At 48.8% G+C, this 25,870-nt stretch overlaps 1 protein-coding gene across 6 annotated transcripts in view; it reads left to right on the top strand.

The window, feature by feature from the left end:
* The window catches only part of KCNIP3 (potassium voltage-gated channel interacting protein 3), a 92,370-nt gene extending 66,791 nt beyond the window's left edge, over positions 1 to 25,579 (top strand). For 2 of the 6 annotated variants that reach the window (XM_070511723.1, XM_070511724.1), the window contains 9 exons: positions 15,518 to 15,642; positions 16,121 to 16,190; positions 16,506 to 16,576; positions 17,626 to 17,746; positions 18,582 to 18,709; positions 21,095 to 21,202; positions 21,881 to 21,985; positions 22,705 to 22,767; positions 23,408 to 25,579. In XM_070511723.1, coding sequence (XP_070367824.1) covers positions 15,518 to 15,642; positions 16,121 to 16,190; positions 16,506 to 16,576; positions 17,626 to 17,746; positions 18,582 to 18,709; positions 21,095 to 21,202; positions 21,881 to 21,985; positions 22,705 to 22,767; positions 23,408 to 23,455 — 839 coding nt within the window. In that variant the 3' untranslated portion in view covers positions 23,456 to 25,579. Of the gene's footprint in view, positions 1 to 1,526; positions 1,570 to 15,517; positions 15,643 to 16,120; positions 16,191 to 16,505; positions 16,577 to 17,625; positions 17,747 to 18,581; positions 18,710 to 21,094; positions 21,203 to 21,880; positions 21,986 to 22,704; positions 22,768 to 23,407 lie in introns of those variants that run through there. The other 4 variants (XM_014864227.3, XM_014864229.3, XM_070511725.1 and 1 more) reach the window with 3 other exon arrangements.
* Positions 25,580 to 25,870: the final 291 nt, after the last annotated feature.

The following is a 25,870-nucleotide window of genomic DNA, read 5'->3' as shown; positions in this document are numbered from 1 at the left end:
TTGCTGGCCAGAAGCCCAGTTCACAATCCATCACGCTGTGGTATGATTTGGGGACATTCAACTTTAAAACAACTTTTGAAAAGCGTCATGCTTTCACTCCTTTGACAAGGTGCTTATTTGATAGAGAGGTTCAATCTTTACTGCTGACCTCTTGGTTGTCAATACCTACTTGATGGGGTGTCCAGGACTAGCCCCTGGAGAGGGGAGAGGAGGGCAGAGCCCAGGGAGAGGTAGAAGGAAAAGAGACAGTAGAACCAGGTTGACTCTGCAGTTTGGTGAACAAGGCTCCTCAGAGTGTTGAGGAAAGCTGTGCAAAGAGCTGTTTAGGTCCACTAATTGCCAATATAGCCTGTAATTGCAGAAAGTGGGTGTGAGGCCTGTGGCAGCTCCTAAGAGATCCGGCTGTGTTTCCACTGAGACAAACCACAGAGGGACGAACTCTTGGATTTCTCCTGTGGAAGAGCCAGGAGAGGCCCCCGGCATCCCTTGGGAGCATGCAGGGTCCCCAGCAGTGGGCTGGATGTGATGGAAGTCAAGATGAAGGAGCCAGGTTCCCCGCTCCTGAGACAGTTCCAGACAGTTCCAGGGTTAGGCCAGAGGACTGCGCAAGGTATCCTGGAATCAGGCTCCTTAGGGAAGGGACAGCCAGCTCCTCTGAAAGGAGAGCAGGAAAGGGTCCTCAGAGCCCAGGAATCGGGTGGGCACAGAGAAGTGGGACATACTTCCCAAGCCAAGAAACAGGAGAGATTTCCTCTGCCTGTTGTCTTCTGCCTGTCAAGGCATAATTGTCAGAGTTAACACTCGACTCTCATTTGTTTAGCTCAGGAAGGAAACAGGCAGGCCCGCAAGCTGTTTCAGAACCTGACTAAGATTACTACGTTAGAATCAAAACTGGCTAATGTCTCAAAGGGCGATAATGGCCAGTCACTTTAAGGGTTATATTTTCCATGGACAGAAATCATTTGCATTCCTACTGGATACAAGTGATTTGCAACTTATCAGTTTTCTACAAGTTGCCATCTAATGCACAGTGCCTGGGCCTTGATGGAGAGGAAATAGTAAGTCGAGCAAAGTTTGCTGTAGACGGCGCTCCAGCATGACACTGAAAGGCCACACAGCAATCCTCCTGCTGTATCTCCCAGTTCTGGGAAGTGTTAACGCCCATGTCTTGGTGGATGGCACCAGCAGGCACCCGGTTTCCCAGGTCAGAAAGATGGGGTCATCCTGGACTCTGCCCATCCCGCCCTGGTCCACTCAGTGGCTAAGGACAATGGCTTCTTCCTTCCTGGCGTCTCCTGCCAGCCCCCTGTCTGCTCTCTTCATCGCTTCATTTGACTGCCCCAGCCAGAGTGGCCATTCTGGAGTGGAGATCAGACAAGGCCTTCCCCTGCTGTGGGCCCTTCCATGGCTCACCTTGGACCCTCTGCCCAGGGGGCACTTTGACCCCCTTCTATTTGTAGTCCTTGCCCCTGCGTCATGAAATATCACCTCTCTCTGATTCCGCCATCCCCTCCTTACCCAACAGGTGTGAGCAACAGGAGATGTTGGGGCCTGGGACAATCTGCTCAGGTAGGCCCTGCCTAGAGACACTAAAATGAAAACCTAAGGCAATAATCCACATACCCACCCAAGGAAACAGCTATGTGGAGCTCCATCCCGCCAGCGTGTGTTATGGCGCACCCCCACGTGCCGGCACTGTTCAGAGTGGGTGCAGCCATGAGCAGACCACCATCCCTGCCGAGGTCCCCGTGGTAGAGAGACTGACCATAAACCAGTTGTATTGTTCTGCTTGAGCTGCCATAACAAAACACCGTAGACTGGGCTTCTTAAACAACAGAGTCGATTTCCCCACAGTTCTGGAGGCCGAAGGTCAAGGTGCCAGCAGGTTTCTGGTGAGGCCTCTCTTCCTGGCTTGTAGGTGGCCGTTGTCTTGCTGCGTCCTCACACAGCCTTTCCTTGGTGCCTGTGTGTGGAGAGGGGGTGGGAGGGGGGAGAGAGGGGGGAGGGGAGAGAGAGAGTAAGACAGTGATCTCTCCTCCTCTTCTTATAAGGCCCCCAGTCCTATTGGATTAGGATTCCACCCTCATGACCTCATTTAACCTTAATTACCTCCTGAAGACTCTATCTCCGAATACCGTCACACTGGGGGTTAGGGCTTAAACGTATAAATTTGGGGAGACACAATTCAGTCCATAGCACCAGATAACAGAGAAGCATGCATATGGCAGGGAGTCATAGCCAAGTGAAGAAAAGTGAAACAGAGATGAGGGAGAGATAGTAATGGCAGGGGCTGGCACCTCTGGGGAGGGACCATTTGAGCAGAGGCCTGAAGGGAGTATGGATTCGGAGGGAAGAGCATTTGAGCCAGAGAGAACAGCAAGTGGGGGGCCTGTGGAGGGAGTGTGCCTGATGGGTTTGAGGGGCACAAGAGGCCAGGATGGCTGAAGTAGAGAGAGTGAAGGGAGAGACGTGGGACTTGAGGACACGGACGGGAGGCGGGGGGGCAGGGTAGAGGGGCACACTTATCGGCTATTTAAGGATTTTGATTTTTATACTTGGGAGAGGTTATTGAACAGAGGAGTGCATGAGGAGGATATGTTTTCAGCAGCTTCCTCCAGCACTGCTTGAAAAAAAGACCAGCGGGATCCAGCACAGAGGCAGGGAGACGAGCCAGGAGAGATGCTGGAGCCGTGGACCTGTGTGGGGGCTGTGGAGGTGGGAGAAGGGTCAGAGGCGGGATCGGTGTTGAAAGCAGAGCTGGCAGGATTTGCATGTGGGTTGAGGGTTGGGAGGAAGGTCGATGCCCAGGGTTTTGGCCTAAATGTGCAACAGGATGGAGTTGCTGTCAGCTGAGCTGGGGAAGGCTGTGGGTGGAGCAGGTTTAGGGGGAAGCTCCATTAGGAAATGTTCCATTAGAGAACCTCCTAGACATCCAAGTGCAGGTGGAAAGCAGGCAGGTGAGTCTGGAGCTCGGGGAGAAGCTAGCCCCCATCCCCTAACTGAGGCTTGACTGTATAAGGAGCTTTCAGACTTCGCAGGTTTAACACCTGTAACATTTTTTCTTCATTGTTCTCATATGCATTTTTCATACTAATGATTTTGAACACCTCTGTGTGTGCTTATTAGCTTTTTGTTTTCTTACCTATAAATTGCCTATGTATATCCTTTGACCATTTCTCTTAAAATTGCTGTTCTTTTCTTATTTTCCAAGTGTCTGATGTTTAATCCAGACCAGAGGTATGTTCTCTCTCTCTCTCTCTCTCTCTCTCTCTCATTTTCTCTTGCTCTAGGACTCTAATTACTTTTAAACACCTCAATCAAACTCTAATAAATGCAAATATGTATATATTTGATATGTGAGTTACAAAGAATAATATAATGAACTCCAGCGAGTCCATCCTACCCCCAAACACTGGAGCACCGCCGGCCTGCCTCTTTCCATGAGTTCCTCTCCTCTCCCACCCCTCGAGGTTACTACCTGCCAGATTTGCACTCATCATTCCTGGATTTTTGTTCTTATTTATAATTTTACCTCTTATGTATCCCTACAAACGTATTGTTTGGTTATTCTTGGTTTTGAGTTTTATAAAAAATGGAATCATACTGATCTCCTACTGGTTTTTCATCCAAGAATGTTTCTAAGACTCATCCGTATTTCTGTGTGTTACAGTAATTCATTCATTTTTCACTGCTGTATAATATTTCATCTGTTTATCTGCTCTGTCATCAGCGGACATTTGGCTGATTGAAGCTATTGTTACTGTAGAGAGCTCCAGTGAATACTGCTGTGCGTGTCTCCTGGGCATTGAGTTTCTCTAGCATGATACCTGGGGGAGGATTCCGGCAAGTAGTTTTCCACAGTCGTTTGTGCCAGTTTGCACTCTCACTAGCATGTTTAAAAATTGCCATTGATCTGCATCCTCTCCAGCGCTTGGCATTGTCAGCCTCCTTATTTCATTGTTATTATTTCCTGCCAGTCTAGGAGGGGTTGCATTCTCATCGTAATTTGCATTTTCCTTTATTGAGTTTATTGAGGAGGTTGAGCCATCTTTCATGTGTTTGTTCATCTTTCTGGTTCTCTTTTCTGATGCTTCTCTGTTCTGGACGTTCTCCTCTATCAGTTGTAACCACTGCACATTGTCTTCTCCCATTTTGTTGGGTGTCTAACTGGCTGCAGTGCCCTTTGTTGAACAGAAATCCTTAGTTTTGATGTAATCAAATTCATCAATTTTTTTCTTTTATGGTTCGAACTTTTGAAGCTTTAAGAAATCTTTCCCCACCCTTGGGCTAGCAAGAGATTCTTTCGCATCTTATTTTAGCTCTACAGCTTACCTTTCATATTTGGGTCTTTAGTTCATCTGGAGCCCACTTTTGCATGTGGTGTAAGGAAGGAACATGTGCTGAGCCAGTTTTCCTAACACCACCTACTAAACAATCTGACCTTTCCCAAATCTTCTGTGAAGTTTTCTCTCTACCTCGGTGTCTTTTTGAGCTCTCTGCTCGGTTTGTTGGTGTGTTTGTTTGTTCTTTTTTTTTTTTTTTTTTTGAGGAAGATTAGCCCTGAGCTAACCACTGCCAATCCTCCTCTCTTTGCTGAGGAAGACTGGCCCTGAGCTAACATCCATGCCCATCTTCCTCTACTTTATACACGGGATGCCTACCACAGCATGGCTTTTGCCAAAGCGGAGCCATGTCTGCACCCAGGATCCGAATCAGTGAACCCCAGGCCCCTGAGAAGTGGAATGTGCGAACTTAACCGCTGCGCCACCGGGCCAGCCCCTGTTTGTTTGTTCTTGTACCAATCACACAATTTTTATCACAGTGACTGTGCAATATGTGTTAGTCTCTTACGGGGAAGAGTAGTACTCTTCCATTCTGGATTTTTTTATTCCTCCATATGCATTGCAGAGTAAGTTTATTGAGGTCCTTAAAAAGTCCAACTGAATTCTTAGTTGGTATTATGTTCAACTTACAGATTACTTTGAGAGAAATGACATCTTTATAATATTACGTAGTCCTATCTAAGATGGAAAGTCTCATTTATTCAGATTATCTTTCTCTATAGAACTCCTTTGAGTTTTGGTTAATACTTAGATACTTTTTAGTTTTGATTGTTATCTTTTTAATTATATTTTCTAGGTGGTGATTACGGCTGTAGAAAATTGCTATTGATTTTCGTAAATTAATCTTGTATCTGGCAACCTTATTGAACTCTCATGTGTATTGATTCTTTTGGTCTCTCTAGGGACCACAGCATCTACAATTAATGTTAGTTTTATCTTTTACTTCCCAATTCTTACCCCGCTTGTTTCTTTTTTGAAATTTCCTTAGAGCATTGGCAGGACATCAATTAGCGGTGACTGTGGCCAACCTTGGCTCGTCCCAAATCTTAAAGGGAATGTGGCTGAGCCTTTCCCATTAAATCCAGTATTTTCTGTAAATAAATATGTGATTTGCAAATATAAGCTGCATTAGGTTGAGTTCCCTTTGATCCTAGTTTTCTAAAAGTTTTCGTTTGTTTATTTTAATTATCAATAGATGTGGACTTTATCAAATGCCTTTTCTGTGTTAAGATTTTTGCATGATTTTCCCTTCTTATACTCTTACAGATAAAACCTTCTTGATCATGGTGTATTTTTTTTTAATTCAGTTGGATTCAGCTAGCTAACATTCGTTTAAGGTTTGCATCTATGTTCAAAAGTGAAATGGGCATCTAATTTTCTTTTTGTTTGTTTTTCCAGGTTTATTGAGATATAATTGACATATAACATTGTGTAAATTTATAAATTTATTGTGATTACCACAATAAAGTTACTTAACACATCCATCACCTCATATAATTACCTTTTTTTTTTTGTGGTGGTGCTGAAAACATTTAAGATCTACTCTCTTAGCAATTTTCAAGTATACAATACAGTACTGTCAACCACAGTCACCATGCTGTCTGTCAGATCCCCAGAACTTACTCCTCTTATAACTGGAAGTTGATACCCTTTGACCAAGATCTCATTTCCCCCATCCCCCAGGCCTTGGCACCCACAATCTACTTTCTGTTCAATGAGTTTGGCTTTTTCTAGGTTCCACATATAATGAAATCATACAGTGTTTGTCTTTCTCTGACTGATTCCACTTAGCATAATGCCCTCAAGGGCCATCCGTGTTGTCACTATAATTTTCATTCTTGTATCGCCGTTATATGATTTAGGAATCAAGATTGCTGTGCTGGGCACTGGATTAGCAATATGGAGATCACTGGTGATCCTTTTAAAAGCAGTTTGCATGGAGTGGTGGGGCAATTGCCCCACAGGAGTAAGTTCAGGAGAGAAGAGGAGGAGGGGCAGTTAGAACAAGAGTTAAAGGGGGAGAGAGAAAGGCAATAGCTAGAGGGGAGGGGACGGTCAAGGGAGTTTGCTTTCCTTGTTTTTTTCACTGGAAGAAATAGCAGCAAGTTTGGCAGTTTTGTTTATTTTATGTTTTGGCCCTCTGGGGCAGAAGATTAAGTTTATCATATTCTTGGTTTCGTGGGACAGTGTCAGTCTTGACTCATTTAAAACCCCTCTCTTATTTTGTTTATTTTTTCCATTTTATCCCCCCATTTCCTTCCTCCTGTCTAGCAATTATTCTAATTTTTATTTAATTTTTATTGTTTCTAATTTACATACAGTAAAATTCACCTTTTTTGGTCTCCAGTTCTCTGAATTTTGACAAATGCCGAGTCGCGTCACCGCTCCTGCAGTCAAAATACAGAACGATTCCATCAGCACAAAGAACTCCCTCCTCCGACCCCTTTTGTAGTCAGTCCCTCCCTTGCCCCCCAGCCCCTGGCAGCCACTGATATATTCTCCTTCCCTGTGCTTTCTCGAATTTTATCTTTTCCAGAACGTCGTATAATTGGGGTCATACATGACGTGGCCTCTCGAGTCTCGATTCTTTCACTTAGCTGATGCACTTGGGTCATTCACGTTGCTATGTCTATGAACGTTTGTTCCCTGTCATTGCTGAGTAGTATTCCTCCGTGTGGATGTACCACAGTGTTTATCCACTCACCAGTTAGAGGACATTTAGGGTATTTCCAGCTTTGGCAGTTGTGAATGAAGTTGCTCTAAACATTTGCATAAAAGTGTGAATATAATAGGTTTCATTTCATTTGGGTAAAATAAACAGGAGTGGGACTTCTGGGTCGTGTGTATGTTTCTAAGAAAGTGCCCGGCTGATTTCCAGAGTGACAGTCTCGATTTCACTCCTGCCAGCGAAGTGTAACAGTTCCCATTACTCCACATCCTCACCAGCGCTTGATATTGTCAGTATTTGTTAGGCGCTTCTAGGAGGCGTGTAATAGTATTTCATTGTGGTTTTCGTTTGTATTTCCCTAATTGCAAATGGTGTTACACATCTTTCTGTGTGCTTATTTGCCATCTGTATATCCTCCATGGTGAAGTGTTCGATCAAGTCTCTTGCCCATGTATTAATTTGGGTTGTTTTCTTCCTGCTGGGTTTTGAGAGTTCTTTATATATTCTGGATATCCTTTGTCAGATACGTGCTTTGTAAATATTTTCTCCCAGTCCATAGTTTGCCTCATTTAACAGTACCTATGCAGAGGAAAAGTTTAATTTTTTATTAAACAGTACAATTTATCAACTCTTTCTTTTATGGATCACACTGTTGGTGTCATGTCTGAGAACTCTTTGTCTAAAACTAGGCTATCAAGATTTTCTCCTATGTTGCTTTCCTAGAAGTTTTACGGTTTTATGTCTTACATTTAAATCTATGCTCCATTTTGAGTTAATTTTTGTATGGTATATAAGGTTTTTCATTTTTTTGTAGATGAATGCCACATTTTTCCAGCACCATGTGTTGAAAAAAAACCTATACTTTCTCCATTGAATTGCTTTTGCACATTTGTCAAAAATCAACCAGTCCTATTTGTGTAGATCTATTTTCGGGTTCTTTGTTTTGTTCCACTGATCTGTATGTTTATCTCTCCTCCAACACCAAACAGTCTTGATGATTATAAGTAAATAAGTCCTGAAATCAGATATACTGATTTCTCCCACGTTATTCTTTTAGCTATTTTATTTCCTTTGCCTTTCAATATAAGTTTTAGAATCAGTGGGTCTGTATCTACAAAAGAATCTTCCTGGAATTTTTATGGAATTGTGTTAAATCTGTAGATCATTTGGGAAAACATCTTTAGGATGTTGACTCTTCCAATCTATGAACATGGTATGTCTCTTCACTTATTTAAATCTGCTGTGATTTCTTTCATCAGCATTTTGTAGTTTTCAGCATACAGATTATGTGCATGTTTTGTTAGATTTATACCTAAGTATTTCATTTGTGCAGTGAGTGACTGTAAACGGTATTGTTTTTTAAATTTTGATTTCCAATTGTATATTGCTGGTCTATAGAAGTGTGATTGGTCTTTGTGTGTTGAGTTTGTATCCTGTGACGTTACTAAGCTCATTTATTAGAGGATTTTTTGGTATATTCTTTGGGATTATCTACATAGATAATCGTGTCATCTTTAAATAGGGATAGTTTGGTTTTTTTCCTTTCTAATCTAATCAGTATGCTTATTCTTCCTTTCTTTTTCTTTCTTTCCTTATTGCACTGGCTAGGACTTTCAGTATGATGTTGAATAGGAGAGGAGAGAAGAAAACAGATATTCTTGCCTGGTTCTCAATCTTAGAGGGAAGACATTCAATCTTTTACCATCATGCATGATGTTAACTGTAGGCTTTTTGTGGATCCCTTTTATCGAGATGAGAAAGTTCCTTTGGATTCCGATTTCCTGAAGGGTTTTTATTGTGAATGGACATCGAATTTTGTCAAATGCTTTTTCTACATCAATTGATATGATCATGTGTTTTTTCTTCTTTGGATTATTAACATGGTAGATTATGTTGATTTATTTTCAAATATTGAATCAGTCTTGCATTCCTGGAAAACCCCATTTGGTGTGGTGTATTATTCTTTTTACACATTGATGGATTCAGTTCACCAATCGTTTGTTGAGAATTTTTGCATTTATGTTTATGAGGAATATTGGTCAAATGATGTTTTTCATTTGGGTAGTTGGTGATTTTTGAGGAACTGGTCCATTTTATCAAAGTTATTGAATTTGTGTGCAGAGACTTGTTCAGGCTATTTCATTTTTATCCTTTTGATATCTGTAGAATCTGTACTTATTTCCCCTGTTTCATTCCTAATACTGATAATTTGTGTCTTCTCTCTCTTTTTTCTTTTCATTCTTGCTAGAGTTTTATCAGTTTTATTGATACCCTATTGATATTTCCAAGAACCATCTTTTGGTTTCACTGATGTTCTCTGTTGGTTTTTTGTTTTCAATTTCATTGATTTCTGCTCTTATCTTTTCCTGTTTCCTTCTGCTTTCTTTGAGTTTAGTTTATTCTTCTATTTCTAGCTTCTTGAGGTGGAAACATTTAAAACCTTTTCTCTTTTCTAAAATATGCATTTAATGCATTAAACGTTCTCTAAGTGCTGATTTAGCTGCATCCCACCAATTTTGATATGTTATCTTTTCATACGCATTTGATTCAAAATGTTTCTATTCACTTCCAGTTATTTTCCTGTAGATCTTGATTTCCATTTGATATCATTTCCCTTCATCCTGAAGTACTCCCTGTAGCATTTCTTGTAGTGAAAATCTACTGGCAACAAATTCTCTATCCTTCATTTATCTGAAAAATGCCTTTATCTCACCCTCCTTTTTGGAAAGATATTATCACTGGATATAGAATTCTGCATTAACAGGTTTTTTTCTTTCAAATATTTAAAGTGTCATTCCACTGTCTTTTGGTCTCCATCATTTCTCACGGGAAGCCCATTGTTTTTCTTATTGCTGTTCTCCTGTGGGGCTCCTCCTCTCCACTGGCTACATTTAAGATTGCCTCTTTATCTTTGGTTCTCATCTTTTGACCATGATATTTCTATGTGTGATTTTCTTTTTATTTCTTCTTCTTGGGGTTCACTGTGTTTCTTGGATCTGTATATTGATATTTTTCAACAAATTTGGGGAAATTTTAGCCATTATTTCTTCAAATATTTTTTTACGTCCCAGTTTCTCTTTCTTCTGTTTCTGGTATTTTAATTACATACATATTAGGCTGCTTGATATTGTCATTGAGACCCTATGCATGGTTTTATTTATATTTTTTTCTCTTTGTTTGCAGTTTGGATAATTTCTATTGACCTGTCTTTAGGATCACTGACCTCCTCTGCATGGTTCAAATTTCTGTTAAGTTCATCAAGTGTATTTTTATTTTAGATATTGAATTCCTTTTTTTCAGGTTTGGAAGTTCTATTTGGTTCTTTTTTGTAGTCTTTAGTTCTCTCCTAAGATTCCCATCTGTTCACTCTTTTCCTTCCTTTAAAGCTTTCAACATATTGATGATAGTTGTTTCAAAGTTCTTTTATAATAATTCTAATAATTTAAAATCTAATAATTCTACTGACTCCTGTAGCTCTTGATTATGGGTCACATTTTCCTACTTCTCATGTCTTTTAATTTTTTATTGGATATTGTGGGTGGTATATTGTAGGGAATCTGGATTATATTATCTTAATATAAAGGCTGTTGAATTTTGGTTTGGTGGGCAGTTAAATTACTGCCAGATTATTGGTGGGCAATAAATTGATCTTGACAGGACTTTATTTTAGACTTTGTTCGAATAGGTTTACTTTTACTTTGTCCTTAGTTCTAGAGCACAGCCCTTACCCTTGGACATGAGCCTTGCTCCAAAAGCATGGCCTTTCTGGGGTTTCAACTGAGTGCTGGAGCTGCTTAGTGAGATATCTCCATTCTAATTGAACCAGAACTCCAACTTTTCCCATTATTGCATGAACTCTGAGATGTCTTTTCAGGTCTCTGTCCCCCTACCCTCCAACAGCTGCTCTGGCCTGAGCCTCACAGAGTCCCATTCTGAACATGTATAACCCAGCCTTTGGCCAAGGCCCCAAGGGGAACCTCCACACAGACTTGTGGGGCCACTCCTCTGTGTGGTTCCCTCCTCTCCAGGACTCTACTCTTCAAATCCATCTGCCTCAGCTGCTCCAAACTCTGATCTCTGCCTCATCTCTGCCTCACTGCTGCTCCCTGGCTTGTGCTCTCCTTCCCTACATCATGGACCAGAAAGTGTCCCCAGCCAAGATCCAGGGTGAATGTGGAGCCCACTTCATCTGTTTCCTTTCTCTCAAAGATCTGTGCTGTTGTCCAGGACCTTTAAACACTTGCCTCATATATTTCTTCCAGTTTTCTAGTTGTTTGTGATGGGAAGGTAAGTCTGACACTCACTACTCCATCATTAAGCCGACAGAAGTCTAAGCAGTATGTTTTCTTTCTTAAAATTGAGGTGTAATTTACATACAACAAAATGCACTGGTGTTAAGTGTTCAGTTCAGTGAGTTTTGACAGTCGTATGCACCCTTTCAGCAACCACCTGCTGTACAGCTTTCTATCACCATGCCTTAGTGTTACCTGTTCTAGAACTTCATATAAATGGAATCATACAGTATGAACTCTCGCATGTCTGGCTTTTTTGCTGAGCATAATGTTTTTCAGATGTTTCCATGTTGTTGCGTGTATCAATAGTTCATTCTTTTTTTAATGGAGTGTAGTGTTCTGTTATGTGCACATGCCACAAATCCATTCTTCTGTTGATTGTTTGGGCAGTTTTCAGTTTGGGACTGTTATTAATAAAGCTACTATGAATCTTCTTGTGCAAGTCTTTCATGGACATATGTCTTCATTTATCCTAGGTAAATAGGGTCATAAGGTTGATGTATGCTTATAAGAAACTGCCAAGCAGTTCTCCAAAGTGGTCATACCCTTTTACACTTTCACCAACAACATAGGAGAGTTCAGTTGCTCCATGTCTTTGCCAGCATTTGGTGGTGTCAGTGTTTTTGAAATGATAGATTATTGGGTATTTTGCACTTTGCATTGGAGCATTTGCATTTCTTTGACGATTAATGCTGCCAAGCATCTCTTCCTGTACTTATTGACCATTTGTATATCTTCTTTTATGAAGTGGTCTAGTCTTTTGCCTATTTTAAAAATTCAGTTAGTAGTTGTATTCTTGTTGATTTGTAGGAATTCTTTATATATCCTGGAAATGAGTCCTGTGTCAGATATGTGCACCGCAGATATGTTTTCCAGTCTATGACTTGCCTACTGAGTTTCTTATTGACTTTATTGGTTTTCCTGTATGTTTATCTGTTTTCTTTTTCCTTGATTTCTACTCTTATTTTTATTATGTTCTTTATTTTAATAATTTTTGAGTTAAATTTGCTCTTCTTTTTCGAGATTCTGAAAAGCTTGGATCCTGAAGCTTATATCACTGGCTTTACACCTATATTCTTTTCTAATAAAGGAATTTAAACTAAGAATTTCCCTGTAGGCACAGCTTTACCTGCATCCAGAAAATTTTGATATTCTGTGTTTTCATTATCATTCAATTCAAAATATTTCAAAATTCTCCTTGTGATTTATCTTCTCTGCCCTATGGGATAATTAGAAGTGTGTTGTTTAATTTCCAAGTACTAGGAATTTTTTAGATATCTTGTTTTGGATTTTAATTTAATACCATTTTGGTCAGTCTTGTTTTATCTTCAAACATCTGATGTATCTTGGTAACTAGAGAATGTGCTCTTGAAAAGAACATGTATTCTACAGGTGCTGGGCATAGTGTTCCATAAATATTAATTAGATCAAATTGGTTGAGAGTGTTTTTCAAATTTTTTATGTCTTTACTTGTTTTACCATTTACCGGAAAAGGATATTAAAATCTTCAGCTATGATTGTGGTTTATCTCCTTCTCCCTTTAGTTCTGAATTTTTTGCTTCAGGTATTTTAAAGCTCTGTTACCAGGTATATACAGTAGCCCCATTATCTGTGGTTTTGCTTTCTGCAGTTTTAGTTACCCACAGTCAACTGTGATCTGTAAACATTAAAAGGTAAATTCCAGAAATAAACAATTCACAAGTTTGAAATCGTGCTCTGTTCTGAGTAGTGTGATGAGATCTCACTCCATTCCACCTGGCACGTGACTCACCCCTTTGTCCAGTGCATCCACCCCGTATATGCTACCCACCTGTAAGTCACTTAGTAGCTGTCAAGGAACACTGCTTGTGTTCAAGTAACTCTTATTTTACTTAATAATGGCCCCAAAATACAAGAGTAGTGATGCTGGCAATTCGGATATGCCAAAGAGAAACCGTGAAGTGCTTCCTTTAAGTGAAAAGGTGAAAGTTCTCAGCTTAATAAGGAAAGAAAAAAGCCATATGCTGAGGTTGCTAAGATCTACGGTGAGAGTGAATCTTCTATCCGTGAAATTGTGAAGAAGAAGAAAAACTTCGTGCTGGTTATGCTGTTGCACCTCAAATATGTATGTAAGGAAAAGACATAGTATATATAGGGTTTGGTACTATCTGTGCTTTCAGGCATCCTCTGGGGGTCTTGGAACATATGCCCCGCGGATAAGGGGGCACGACTGTATATATATTTCAGGTTGTTCTGTCTTCTTGATGAATTAATCCTTGTATCATCTGAAGTGTTCCTGTTTGTCTCTAGTAGTGTTCTTTGTCTTAAAGTCTACTTTATTCTGTATTAATATAGCCACACCAGGTTTCTTATCCTTTTTCTAAATCTGTCTGCATCTTTGCGCTAAGGGCATCCTTTTTGTAACTAGCATAGAGTTGGATCTTACCTTTTCATCCAGTCTGAAATGTCTGCCTCTTAATTGGTGTAAGACCTTATTTTAACATCCCTCCATGCTGCTTTGTGTACCTCTAATCCACAGCACGGTTCTCCCTGGCGTGCATCCCCCATTTTGTGCCCACCTGTCCTGCCTTTGGTGGACCCGTGGGATGCCTCCAACTCCCCCATCAAAAATACTGGTGCCACGAGCATCCGTGTGCAGGTCCCCTTAGTTGGGTAAGATTCTCTTTGGGATGTTTACCCAGAGTGGGCTTGCTGGCTTGCAATGCTTGTGATACTTAACTTGACTAATGATTGCCAGATTTAACAGTATGTCCTTATGGTGATGGGAATGATCCAGAAGGGAGGGGAGAAAGACGATAAGGAAGGAGGAAAGAGTGGCAAGAATTACTGGGACCACAGGCTTGAGTAGGTGAGAGGGGGCAGGACCCACTGCGCAAGCGGAGGAGTTTGCCTTCGCCAGGAACAAGGACAGCTCATCCCTAGAGCAGGAGGCAACGCAGTGTCTGGGCCACATGCAGGGAGATGGGTAGGTGTGGTGGTAGGAACTTGGGGAAGTTTTCTGCTGTGGCTTTTATTTTCTCAGTGAAGCTGGCAGCAACCTGAGGGTAAGGATGGAGGAGGAGGTACTGGAAATTTAAAGAGAAGGAAGGTGTGAAATCGCTGTCTTGGAGACTGGGCATGTGCATGGACCAAGGCATCAGAGCCCGATGGCTGGGCAGTTTTCAGGGTGCTCTCGAGGTGAGTGTGAGCAGGCTGTGCTCAGGAGAGGCGCGGGCACGGCACAGGCCCAGCAGAGGGCTCTGCAGGCTCGGGGGAGGCTCCACGCACACAGTGCAAAGAGGCTGCCTCGCAGAGCTCACTCTGCAGAGGGAGAAAGCCAGCAGCCGTGCCGATGGTCAGGGAGGACCACACGCTTCTACGGGGTGCACGGGGAGGCCGGAGATGTGACAGTGCATCGGGATTGCTTCCCATTCAGTGGGAAGTTCTGTGATACGTGAGCATGCTGCTCAGCAAGGTGCAGGAACTCAGGGCTGTTTTGTCTATAGCTGTATTTTGTGTTATGAAAGTGATGCATGCCATACCAAACGAAATTAGGAAAAGGTAAAAAACATCATAAATAAAAAAGTAAAGCTCACCTGAAATCCACGTCCCCCAAAGGGAGCCATGGTTAGTTAACATTTGGATGTGTTGTTACTAAAAAAAAGGTCTGGTCCCTGCCCTACAGGCCCTTGAGGTCTGACTTCTCACCTAAATGTGAGCAACACCCCACAGCAAACGCAGCTGAGCAGCTGCCTGTTAGGCTGTGATGGGCCAAGACTGGTGTCCTCCCCATTCCTGGGGGAAGTCAAGGAGGTGGAGTGGATGAGGTGGGAGAATTGGGTATTGAAGGTCAAGAGTCCCTTGAGCCTGTCCTGCTGTCTTTTTCCCTCCAGCCTCCCCTTGTTCAGTGTCTCTCCAGTACAAGACCAGCTCCCAGCCCCCATCCCAGCATGTGGTTGAGAGGGTGGGCACGCCCCAGGTGAGGTAAGTGGGGAGGGCCCACTCTGTGTGAGGAGCAGGGCAGCAGAGCAGCCATGGGGCACATCTCCTGAGTGTGCTGTTCCGCTATAGCTCCTCCATTTGTGCAGTGCACAGCCTGTGTGGCCGTGCATGGCAGTCATGCAAGGAGATTCCCTCCAATCCCTACTTCAGCCTGTGGCCTGGTGCCCACACTGGAGCAAGATGGAGGAGCGGGGCCACGTGTTCCACCCTCCTGGGTCTGTGTCCCCCTCCAGACAGCAGCGACAGTGAGCTGGAGCTGTCCACAGTGCGCCACCAACCAGAGGGGCTGGACCAGCTGCAGGCACAGACCAAGTTCACCAAGAAGGAGCTGCAGTCCCTCTACAGGGGCTTCAAGAACGTGAGTGCTCCCCATTCCCCCAGCAGCGGCTCTGACCCACCCAGCCCTCCTGTCTCTGGATCCAGGCAGGAAGGACTCTGGCCCAGGCGAACCTTCTAGAAACTTCTCCATGGCACAGTAAATATCCCAGGGGCCTTTACAGGGCTCATGTTTTGTAGGATAGCTGTCTAGGGGGTGGGCCAAGACCCAGAATCGGTATGCAGATGGCACCACATTCCTTTCTGTGTGCCTCGATGTTGGCACAGGGGAGGAACATACAGAGATACCAGCTTGGCATGAGGGGACACCCCTCCCACCTACCCCCTCCTGCCTCACCCTGCCCCATGACCAGGCTCGCTCCAGCCCAGGGCTCAGTGGAGCCCAGCAGTGGCTTGGGCAGCAGGCATCTCCCAGAGGCAAGAGAGAGGCCAGCGCTGCAGAGTCAGAGTGTGGGGCAGGGGATGGCCGAGGTTGCTGAGGGGGTGACTTCCTGCTGCAGGAGTGTCCCACAGGCCTGGTGGATGAAGACACCTTCAAACTCATTTACTCGCAGTTCTTCCCTCAGGGAGGTGAGTCTGAGGCCAGGAGTCCACCCCCGTCCCCCTCCAGCCCAAGCTCTGCAGAGGGTGGGCATCCCTTTTACGGGGCGGGACTGGGGGAGGGGAAGGGGGGACACACCACGACGACGACGACCTTCACCTCCACCTCTACCCTCCCTGCCACCCCTTGCCTTCGAGGCCTGGTGCTGCCTCTGTCCTGTTGGAAGGGGGGACTTCAGCCCGGGACACAACTGGAACCCTCGGCAGGTCTCTCTGGGATGGGATCGGGGCTCGAGCTGCCAGGGAGCCCCAAAACACCCCAGCCCTCGTCCTCGCTCTTACCAGATGCTACCACCTACGCGCACTTCCTGTTCAATGCCTTCGACGCCGACGGGAACGGGGCCATCCGCTTCGAGGTAGGTCCCTGCTGACCCCTCCACGCCCCCTGTCCCTGCAGCCTTCTGCGGGGGTAATCGTCCTGCCCTGGTGCCACCCCCTCGAGGCTGTCCAGAGGCTCAGACATGGTCCTGGCTGTAACTGGTCCAGTGTGTCGCCCAGGGAACGAGAGGACCATGCGTGGCCAGCCATGGGCCCAACTGAAGTCCGTGGAATTGCTTGTGCTGTCAGGCCCCCTCCTCGCAGCCTTTTCTTCCATTCCAGCGCCGCCAGGCCAAGGGAGCCCCTGAGGCGCACGGAGGTGGTCGTGACCCACGGGAATTTGCATTTGAAGAGGGGGCAAGGTTTAGCTCAGAGGTCTGCGCTAGGGTGGCGTTTCAGGCCCCCTGCCCCAGAGTTTACCCCCCTGGCCGGGAAGCAGGCAGCGCGCCGCAGCCTGAGCGGCCCGATGAGAGGTGAGGGAGCCTGGGCCCCGCTGGCGCTGGCGGGAGCGCCCGCCGCCCGCCACCTGCCGGGATGCCGCGCTGGGCTCTGCGCAGGCGCACGGCCGGCCCGCATCCTTGGAGAGATGCCCCAGCGGTGGAGCCCGCGCTCTAAAAATAGCTGCAGGCTAAAAGCTGAAACCTTTTCGGAGGAAAACCTCGCTGGGAGCCGGCCTGATCGATACCGCCCGCTCGGCTCCAGGGCCAAGGGCGGCGGGCAGGAAAGCAGCCGGCCGGCCGGCAGGGCGGGCTCGGGAAGCCCCGGCCGCCGGGTAATAATAGCTCGGCGATAACGCGCCGCTCCGGGTTCTTGCGCCGCCGCCAGCCCGGCCCACCGACACCCAGGCCAGGTGGGGCCCCCCGAGGCCACTGCCCTGCTCACACGGTGACCACGGGGACCCCTCCCTCTCCGGGCCACGCTCTTAGGGCCAGGGCGTGTGTAAACGTGCAGTGTTTTCATCTTTCTTTAAAATTTTCACTGATACCTGCGCATCGTAAAAAATCCAATCAGAACGAAGAAGTAAACAGGGAGAATCATTGTCCTCCCCCGCCCCTCCCTGTGACCGTTTTCTTGTGTTTCCTTCAAGAGACACCTGAGACTTCCGGGAGCAAAGTGTGAGAAGGAATCTAGTGGGTTCCAGCCATGTGGACCCAGCCAGGGCTTCGCTGGGTGCCTGTTATTACTCAGACATCAGCGGCGCGTGGCAGGTGTCAGGAAGGCCTCCGTCACCCTACTGTGGTCGTCACCCTCGCTCCTCTGAGGGAGGGGTCTGTAGTCCCTTTAAGGTGGCAGGTGGTGGGTCTTTGTGTTGGGGGTGCTGTCAGTGGCTGAGTTGGGGGTGCTGGTGCTGAAGCACCTTCTCAGAAGGTCGCTCATCTGTGGCCTCATCCAGGCCTTCCCAGGGTTTCTCTGCATGTGGAATTAATTCCTCTGGTTTCATCCGGGTATGTTCATTTACTTTGAAGACCTTGATTTCAGTGTTCTGCTCTAGGAAGGCTTTTCCAGGAAGGGAGGAGGGCACATGTCTCCCCAGGGACCCTCCAAATGGCACAGCTCCAGGCTGGGCGCACCCTGGGTTGGGATCCCCGTGGCCAGAAAGGCTCCTGAGGGGTGTGGGTGACACTCGGCTCCCCTCACTGACTCAGACTGAACGTTTCAACATGCTCCTAAAATGGAAAGTCAGATTGGCCCATCAGTATTTACAAGATCAATCCTTCTTGTATATTCTTGAGAGACAAGACACATATTAAAGGTTACCCATATGGTAAAATACTGTAACTTCCCTGCCCTCGCCAAAAAGAGTGACAGAAAGCAAAACGGCAAACCAAGCAAAGCTCAGTATTGCCAAGCGGGAGCTGTCGTCCCACATCCCTGCTCAGGGTCTAGCAGCGGCTCTGGTCCTCTTGGGTCCTGCGGGATGTGCCCACAGGAGGGAGCATGCTGTTGGCCCACCTTCACCAGGCATGGGCTGTGCGCACACAGATGCGCCGAAACCCTCGTGCCATCCCGGGCCTCTCTGATTCAACTCATTCCTCATGCCAGTGACATGCACAGCTTTAAAAACAATTCTTCAGACTGCTGGTGGCTTTTCAGCACCCAGGATCAAGCCGGGCTGCCCAGCCAGGTCGAAAGTGATATTGGCCAAGCTGCTCGTTTGGAGTTATGGCCAGGTGGGTGTCTGGAGGAGGGGCGGCTGCCTCTCCATTACCTCCCCCTGCAGTCACCTGCTCCCTGTGCCGTTGGCCAAGCTGGTGTGACTGCGGTAACCAGAGAGAATGCCCACAACCCCCGTAGTCACACACTCTGTCACACCCTCTGGCTGAGCTCCTGCTCTGTGCTCCACCAGGTGCCCCTCGTGTGCCCTCAGGGGTGTCTTAGCCTGGAGTCACTGTGTCACCGCAGGAGCCCCTCCCCCTCCCTGGGCCCTGCCTCAGGGACAGCTGCAGAGCAGCGGCTCTGGGTGTGATGGGCTTTGTCCACCTCAGAGTTAAGGGCAAGGAGTTACAACTAGTGACGGTCCCACGTGAAACTGCTATGTGAGGCTGGAAAGTTAGAACTAGCACCCAGATGTGGCTGCCTGGACTTGGGGTCATCTGTGTGTAATGGGCCAGTGGCCTCACAGGGGATGGTCCCACCCACCTCTCTCCTGGTACTCTCACAACTATACCACACACGCGTGCTAAGGAACACTGAATGGGGACATTCGTGGGTGGAGGCTGACCATGAGGGCTTCTACACAGCAGGCCGGGGACTGTGAAGACAGGATGGGAGGACGAGGTGCTGGGCCTTCGCATTGCTTCTCCTTCCATGTATTTTCATTTTCTTCACTTACACACACACACACATGACTTGAGTCCAGTAGATTTACAGGGTGTGCTTTGGAAAAAAAGCAGTTAGCCACCCCCACAACCCACGGAGGCAGCCACCTTCCCCTGTCTGCACCGCTCCCGACGGCCCGCTCTGTCGCTCCTTCCTGACTGTCGGCTTGAGACGCTGCCTGTTGACGCTCCACCCTGGGTGATGGGGAGTCGAGGCGCCACGTGCCTTTCCCGTCCTCAGCTTTCCAACAGAACCGTGGGACTGGACTGGACAAGGACGCATGGTTTCCTCGGATGCAGAGCCTTGCAGGAGCTGTGAGGAGGTGCTCCCCTCCGGCACATGTTCTTATTCTGCCCACAGTTAAAGGTTGGCCTGACTCTTCACTTGCTGCTCTCTGTGGCCTCATCATTAGTGCAGCCCCAGGCCCTCTCCAGTCGTCTGATGGGCATCCCTCTGCAGCGCCTCCCCAGCCTCCATGGGGACTGGGTGCCCTCTGGGGACCTCTTCCCCTCTCTCCTGGGTTGGGTCTCCAGGTTCCTGAATCTGTCACCTTTGTCTTTCTTGCTTTACTCTCTGTTTTCAGGGGCCCATCTCCCAGCAGCTTCCTACGAAAGAGGACGTGGGAGGTGACTTGAGCCTTTGGATGTCTGGAAGCATCTTTGTCCTGTTCTTATTCTTGCTTGCTGTGTTGTGTGGGACCAGAGCTACCTGCGGTGGTGGCCTCACTCCACTGGCTTCTCGCCTCCAGTGTTGCTGTCCAGAGGCAGAGCCTGCCCATTCCTGCCCCTTGTACGGGATCTGCTTTTGTTTTTTCTGTTTGGTTTGGTTTTTCTCTCTGGAAGCTCATAGGATCCTCTCTTTGCTGCCCATTTCCTGAAGTGTTGTGCTGTATGCCAGCAGGTGACACCTCGGGCTGCCTCCATGTGCGTGCTGGGCCTCGGCAGGGCCTGGACACGCACAGCCTTCCGTGCTGGGAAGTCCTTTGCTGCTTCTGACATGCTTCCCTCTGATTCTTCCTGCACCTCCTGCTGTCCGACTGTCGGTCCCTCCGGAGGGCACCTCTTATCTTTCTCTTTTCTCTCCCATTTTCCAGCTCCGCCTTTTCATGCTACTCTATAGAAGATTCCACTTGCTCTTCCAACCCTTCTTCTGAATCTGTCATTTCCCTTTCTTGTTTTGAATTCTGAACAGCTCTTTCTTGTTCTCAATTTTCCTTTTTTATAAAAGGATAATTTTTTTATCCTAGTCTTAATTTAGGGTGCCAGATTTCTAATCTCTGAATCTGATAGTTTCTGTTAAGTTTTTTTCTTCGGGAGTAATTTTCGTTTCTCCCAAATTGCTTTACTCTGTTTCCCTTAGTCTCTCTCTCTTGTGGTACAGGTTTCCTGAGATCCAGAAGATCCAAAATTGGAGTGGGGATCAAGTGGAGTACTCCCCATTATTAAAAAGCCCCCCAGATCTTCCCTATCAGTGGCGATGCATTAAATGGTCTAAGACACCATGTATTTGAGTCTCCTTATTTGAGAAGATCAGCATCAGCCACCATTCCATCCATTCCATCCCTGCCACACACACACACACACACACACGCATTCACACACTCACACTGTCTTGGCCCACTCTGTCACGGAGGCTCCTCACCTCTAGACATGTGAATCCCAGTGGAAGCCACACAGATCACTGGAAACAGAATCTGGTATTGGATTGTCACTCCTCAGCCTCCCCTCCCTCCATAGGACTTTGTGGTTGGCCTCTCCATCCTCCTGCGAGGAACAGTCCACGAGAAGCTCAAGTGGGCCTTTAACCTCTACGACATTAACAAAGATGGCTACATCACCAAAGAGGTACGGGGGTGGCTGGGGTGGTGGCCCATCTGCCCCGCCTCCCCTCCCACCGCTCCCCACCCCATCCTCTCTTCCTCTCCTCTTGTCTGCTCCCCAGCTGTCCTGTCCCACCTCCCTGTCCGGAGATGTGGCTCTCAGCCTAGCCCTGGGAGGGACAGGCAGCCAAAGACTCTCCTCCTCTCCTGGGCTCTCGGTCCTGGACGCCCGGGACATCCAGCTCAATAAGTGTTCTCAGATCATCCTTTCTTACAGGGAGGGCCTGAGGGAGACACAAGTGGAGAAGCTGGGGTGGGGGACTGGCCTTGGCTCCCACCAATCCGTGTAGGCAGTGTGGTCCCTTCAGGCAGGGTGCAATCGGGGGCCTCACCACACAGGCGCACAGTCGGGGCTTTTTTGCCCCAAACAATTTTTTTGTATATGAAATAGTTGCAGTAGTTTCAAATTTGAGCGATTGCACATAAAAACCTATCTCCAATGTCTCATGGAGTCGGAAGCTCGTGCTGGGCAGACTGGATGGCGGGGAGTTGGTCTCTGTCCAGCTCACACAGCCCCTCTCACTCATTCACCCCTGCCCTGGAGGTGCCCCCCACTCTGTAATGCAGCCCCTTCTCCTCGAGCCTTCCCAGCCCCCACATCCTTGCAGCCGGGCTCATGCCACCCGCTCCGGCCCCCTTCCAGGAGATGCTGGCCATCATGAAGTCCATCTATGACATGATGGGCCGCCACACCTACCCCATCCTGCGGGAGGACGCGCCTCTGGAGCACGTGGAGAGGTTCTTCCAGGTAAGCGCTCCAGCCCGGGCCATGCAGGGAAGGGCAGCCAGAAGAGGACGGGGCTCCTGCTCTTAGGGTGACCCTGGGCAAGCCGCTTCCTCTCTGAGCCCCTCTCCCTCCCATGAGGAGGTTACACTTGCATCCCCCACTGGCTGGTTGTCAGGATCCTGAGGAGTGAATTAAAACACCAACCCCACTCCTGAACCACTGAACCTCATCTCAGGGCAGGCCAGGGCTTGTGGATTCCAAGATAGCTGTCACCCCGGGCCAGTGTTCTGGGGCCTTCCAAGAGCTCCTCCAGGGAAATTCTCTGTGAGAGGAGTGGGATTGGGTGATTTTGCTCTGTGTCCGTGGGAACTAGAGGGGCTGAAGGCTCCGCCTCCCCCTTGCTGGGGGCCCTCTAGACACGTGGCCATTCTGTGCCTCGGTTGCTCCATCTGTTCTGGCTGCCTGTCAGGGAGGTGAGAGCATCAGATGAGCGGGGGGATGCATTCTGGGAAGCGTGAGCCTAGGAGGAAGTGTAAGTCAGGGAGGTGCTGGAGGTGGGGAGCAGACTTGAAGATGCCAGAGAGGTCAGCTGTGGGTGGGAGGTGGCCTGGATCCGGGGGAGGGGACAGAGGGAACAGGTTAGGGTGGAGGGAGCCCACCCACTGCCGTGTCCTCAGGCCTTGGGCAGGGGCCGTCCCTAGTGGGACACAATCTCACTGAGGGCATGGCTTGGGTTGCAGAAAATGGACCGCAATCAAGATGGGGTGGTGACCATTGATGAGTTCCTCGAGACCTGTCAGAAGGTAGGTGGCATGGGGAGTCGAAGACACCCAGGATCCTGCCCCTGCCTGTCCCCAGGCCCTTCCCCACCTCCAAGCCCCACATTGACTCTTTCCTCTGAGCCCATCCCCTCCCTACCCGCCCCTGCCAGCCCTCGACCCACGTGGGCACACCACCCCTCAGCCCTGCCCTGTAGTGCCTCATGTCAGAGGGCAGGCATGGTGGGTGTCATTAGGAAGGGTGATTAGGTCCTGTGGCCTGCAGGATGGGGTCACGCTGGGAAAAGGCCCCTGGAGCCTCCCCAGCATTGCTGCTGACCCTCCTCTGCAGAGCTCCCTCCATGGGGCAGGACACCGGGCCTCCACTGGCCTTGGCCACCTGCCTCACTCCCAGGGCGGCCTCCAGTTGCCCCCAGCTGTGCACAGTAGGGAGGTCTGTCCATCAGCGAGTTAGCAGCTCCCAGACGGACTTGCAGCCAGCCTGTGGGGCTGAAGACGGGCTGTGCTGGACCAGCTCCCCCCTCGCTCAGAGAGCCAGACAGAGCATTCCCTGTAGGCTTCCGAGTCCCTGGCAAGAATCTGTTCCCGGGGGTCAGATTTGGGCACTGCCCTGCCCTGCCCACCCAGAGTCTAACCTGGCCTCCTGTCCTTTCTCTCCACGCAGGATGAAAACATCATGAGCTCCATGCAGCTGTTCGAGAATGTCATCTAGGACATGTCGGGGGTTCCCTGAGTGGCCATTGCCACCCCTGGCCCCGAAGAAGCCTCAGTCCTGCCAGGAGCAGCCTCCATGAGAAACTTTTTTCTAATATATTTGGCAAAAAGTGAACAGTTTGCTCTAGACACACACATGCACACACACACACACACACACACACACACACACACACACGGACTCCATTCCTCTGGGCTGGCAGAGGGAGACAGGGTCAAGGAGGCCTGAGTTTGGCTGGGAGCTGGATTAAGGTGACAAGAGCTGAACACCCCTCGCCAGGCCCTGTCCCAGGCCAGTGGGGCGAAGCCGCCTCCAGGTGGGCAGCTCAAAGCACAGCGTCTGCAGGCGGCCGGCCCTGGGTGTTAGCAGGAGAGTGCTCAAGCTTTCCTGCAGAGGAGGGTCCAGTCTCCAAAGCAAAGGCGCCTCCTGTGTGTGCCCACTCGCCCCGCCCTCCTGCCACCCTTCCTGCCCACCACACGCGGGCCAGGTTCTGGGGGCTGCTCTGGCCTACTTGTCCCCCCAGCCACTCCTTGCCCACCAACCACACTCCCAGAATGCCCCTCACCACACGACCCTGGAGAGCAGCTGAAGGTCCAGGAAGTTCTGATGAGGAGAGAGGTGGTGATGGAGACACAGCCTGCTGCTTTGTGGACATGCTTCCTCCGGGTCCCAGGATGCCTGCCACTCCACTGAGCTGGACAAGCTCGGGTGCTGAGGGGCCACTGGGCTCCGTGCCCTCTCCACCCCAGGAAGGGAGGCCTTTCAAGTTCAGGGATTGGGTTTCTTGGTGGAGAATCTGAGGGGAATTGTCTGCCAGCGCCACTGGATGGGAGAAGCCTTCCCTTGCCCCAGTCCTGGCTCAGTGGGGATGCAGTGGGTGGGACCGCCCACACCCTCAGCCTCTAGGCTGTTTCCCTCCAAGGTCGTTGTTGGTCCTGAGAAGAGGTCCTATGGCTCAGGGCTGGCAGCCGGGGAGCCCAGGAGGCGGAGCGGGCCTGGGAAGGGGCTTCTCCCCACCTTACCCCTCTGCCCCATCTTCTTTAGCCCAGGAGTTTGGCTGAGCACCGCCCCCCTTCCTGGGTAGGGGCCTGGAGCAGTGTGGCTGCTCCTCCACCCCAACCCCCCACAAAAAGCACAAGCACCCCCAGCAGCTCAGGTCGCAGCCCACGAGGAGAGCCAAGGACACTGCTTTTCCAAGACAAGGCCCTCCTGGTGGGCTGAGGCCTGGGTCTCAGCAGCCCCAGTACAGGTGGCCCTGGGGAAGAGGTGTGGGGGTCAGTTCTGTGCCTCAGAGCAGCGGGGGCTCGAAGCCCATCCCTAGCCCAACCCAGCCCAGCTCATCATTCAAAAGCACAAACCCTGGGGACTCCGCTTGGCTGGGTTCTGCTCTGGGAGTGGAATCTGGTGTCACCTTGAAGCCAGAGCCAATAGTGAGGGCTGAGGGCCCTAAGGCCGGGTGGCAGGATGACAAAAGTCGCCAGGAAAGAGAGAGAGAGAGAGGCTGCCCCTTCCTGCCCAGGCCTCCCAGAGAAGGAACCCAGCCCCAGGCAGCACGGGGCCCTTGCAAGGAACATTCCCACGTGATACATTCCATCGGCTGCCGTCCTATCGCTGCTCAGGCCTGGCCCCAGGGGGAGCAGGGCCCTCGGAGGCAAGGCTGGGCGGCAGAGGCTGTGAAGACTGGTCTGGCTCAGCCATGGGGACCCCTTGACACCCACACACAGGTGATCCTCCCTCCCAGAGCCGCACTGACACCCCATCTCCAGTCTGACTGGGGGGTCGCTCTCCTCTCCTCCAGGAGGGTATCAGCTTTCCCTGGCTCAGGGATCTTCTCCCCCTCCCCTACCCCGAGCCCGAACCTCCCAGCTGGTGTAGCTCTGCTTCTAAAGGCCCAAGGCCATGGAAGAGGGTCACCACCATTCCCCTGCCCCCCTTGACCTCGGGCCAGACTGGCTACACGTCCAACCAGGAGCGGTGTGTCTCCCGTTCTGGGACAGGGACTGGCGGCATGTCTGCATGGCAGAAGCATCTCCTTCTGTGCGGCTTGGGAGGGTGGTTCCTGTTCTCAGTGCCCACCAATATTCAGTCTGTATATTTTAATAAAATAAACTTGACAAAGGAGAGGGACTCCTGCTGGCTTTATCCCGACTCTGAATTTCAGTCCGGCCCCTCCCATCCCTGCTGCTATTAGCCATGGCTCCTGCCCAGTTCTGTGCTGGTAAATGTTTAACATTCCCCGAATCGTAGCGTTTGCAATTTTCACGCTCGATTTCAAGTTCCCAATGTGACGTCACAGAAGGTGGAGTAGGGAAGAGATGCCCATAGTCATCCTCGGAGTCTTTACGAGAAGCTCCAGTCCTGCAGCCTATACACAGAGCTGGGGGCAAGGTGACTTCTTGAGGCGCCATCTGT

The sequence above is a fragment of the Equus asinus genome, chromosome 6, assembly GCF_041296235.1.
Source record: "Equus asinus isolate D_3611 breed Donkey chromosome 6, EquAss-T2T_v2, whole genome shotgun sequence".
NCBI classification, from domain to species: Eukaryota; Metazoa; Chordata; class Mammalia; order Perissodactyla; family Equidae; genus Equus; species Equus asinus.
The sequence above is the reverse complement of the archived record's forward strand: the minus strand, read 5'-3'. Positions and strand labels throughout refer to the sequence as shown.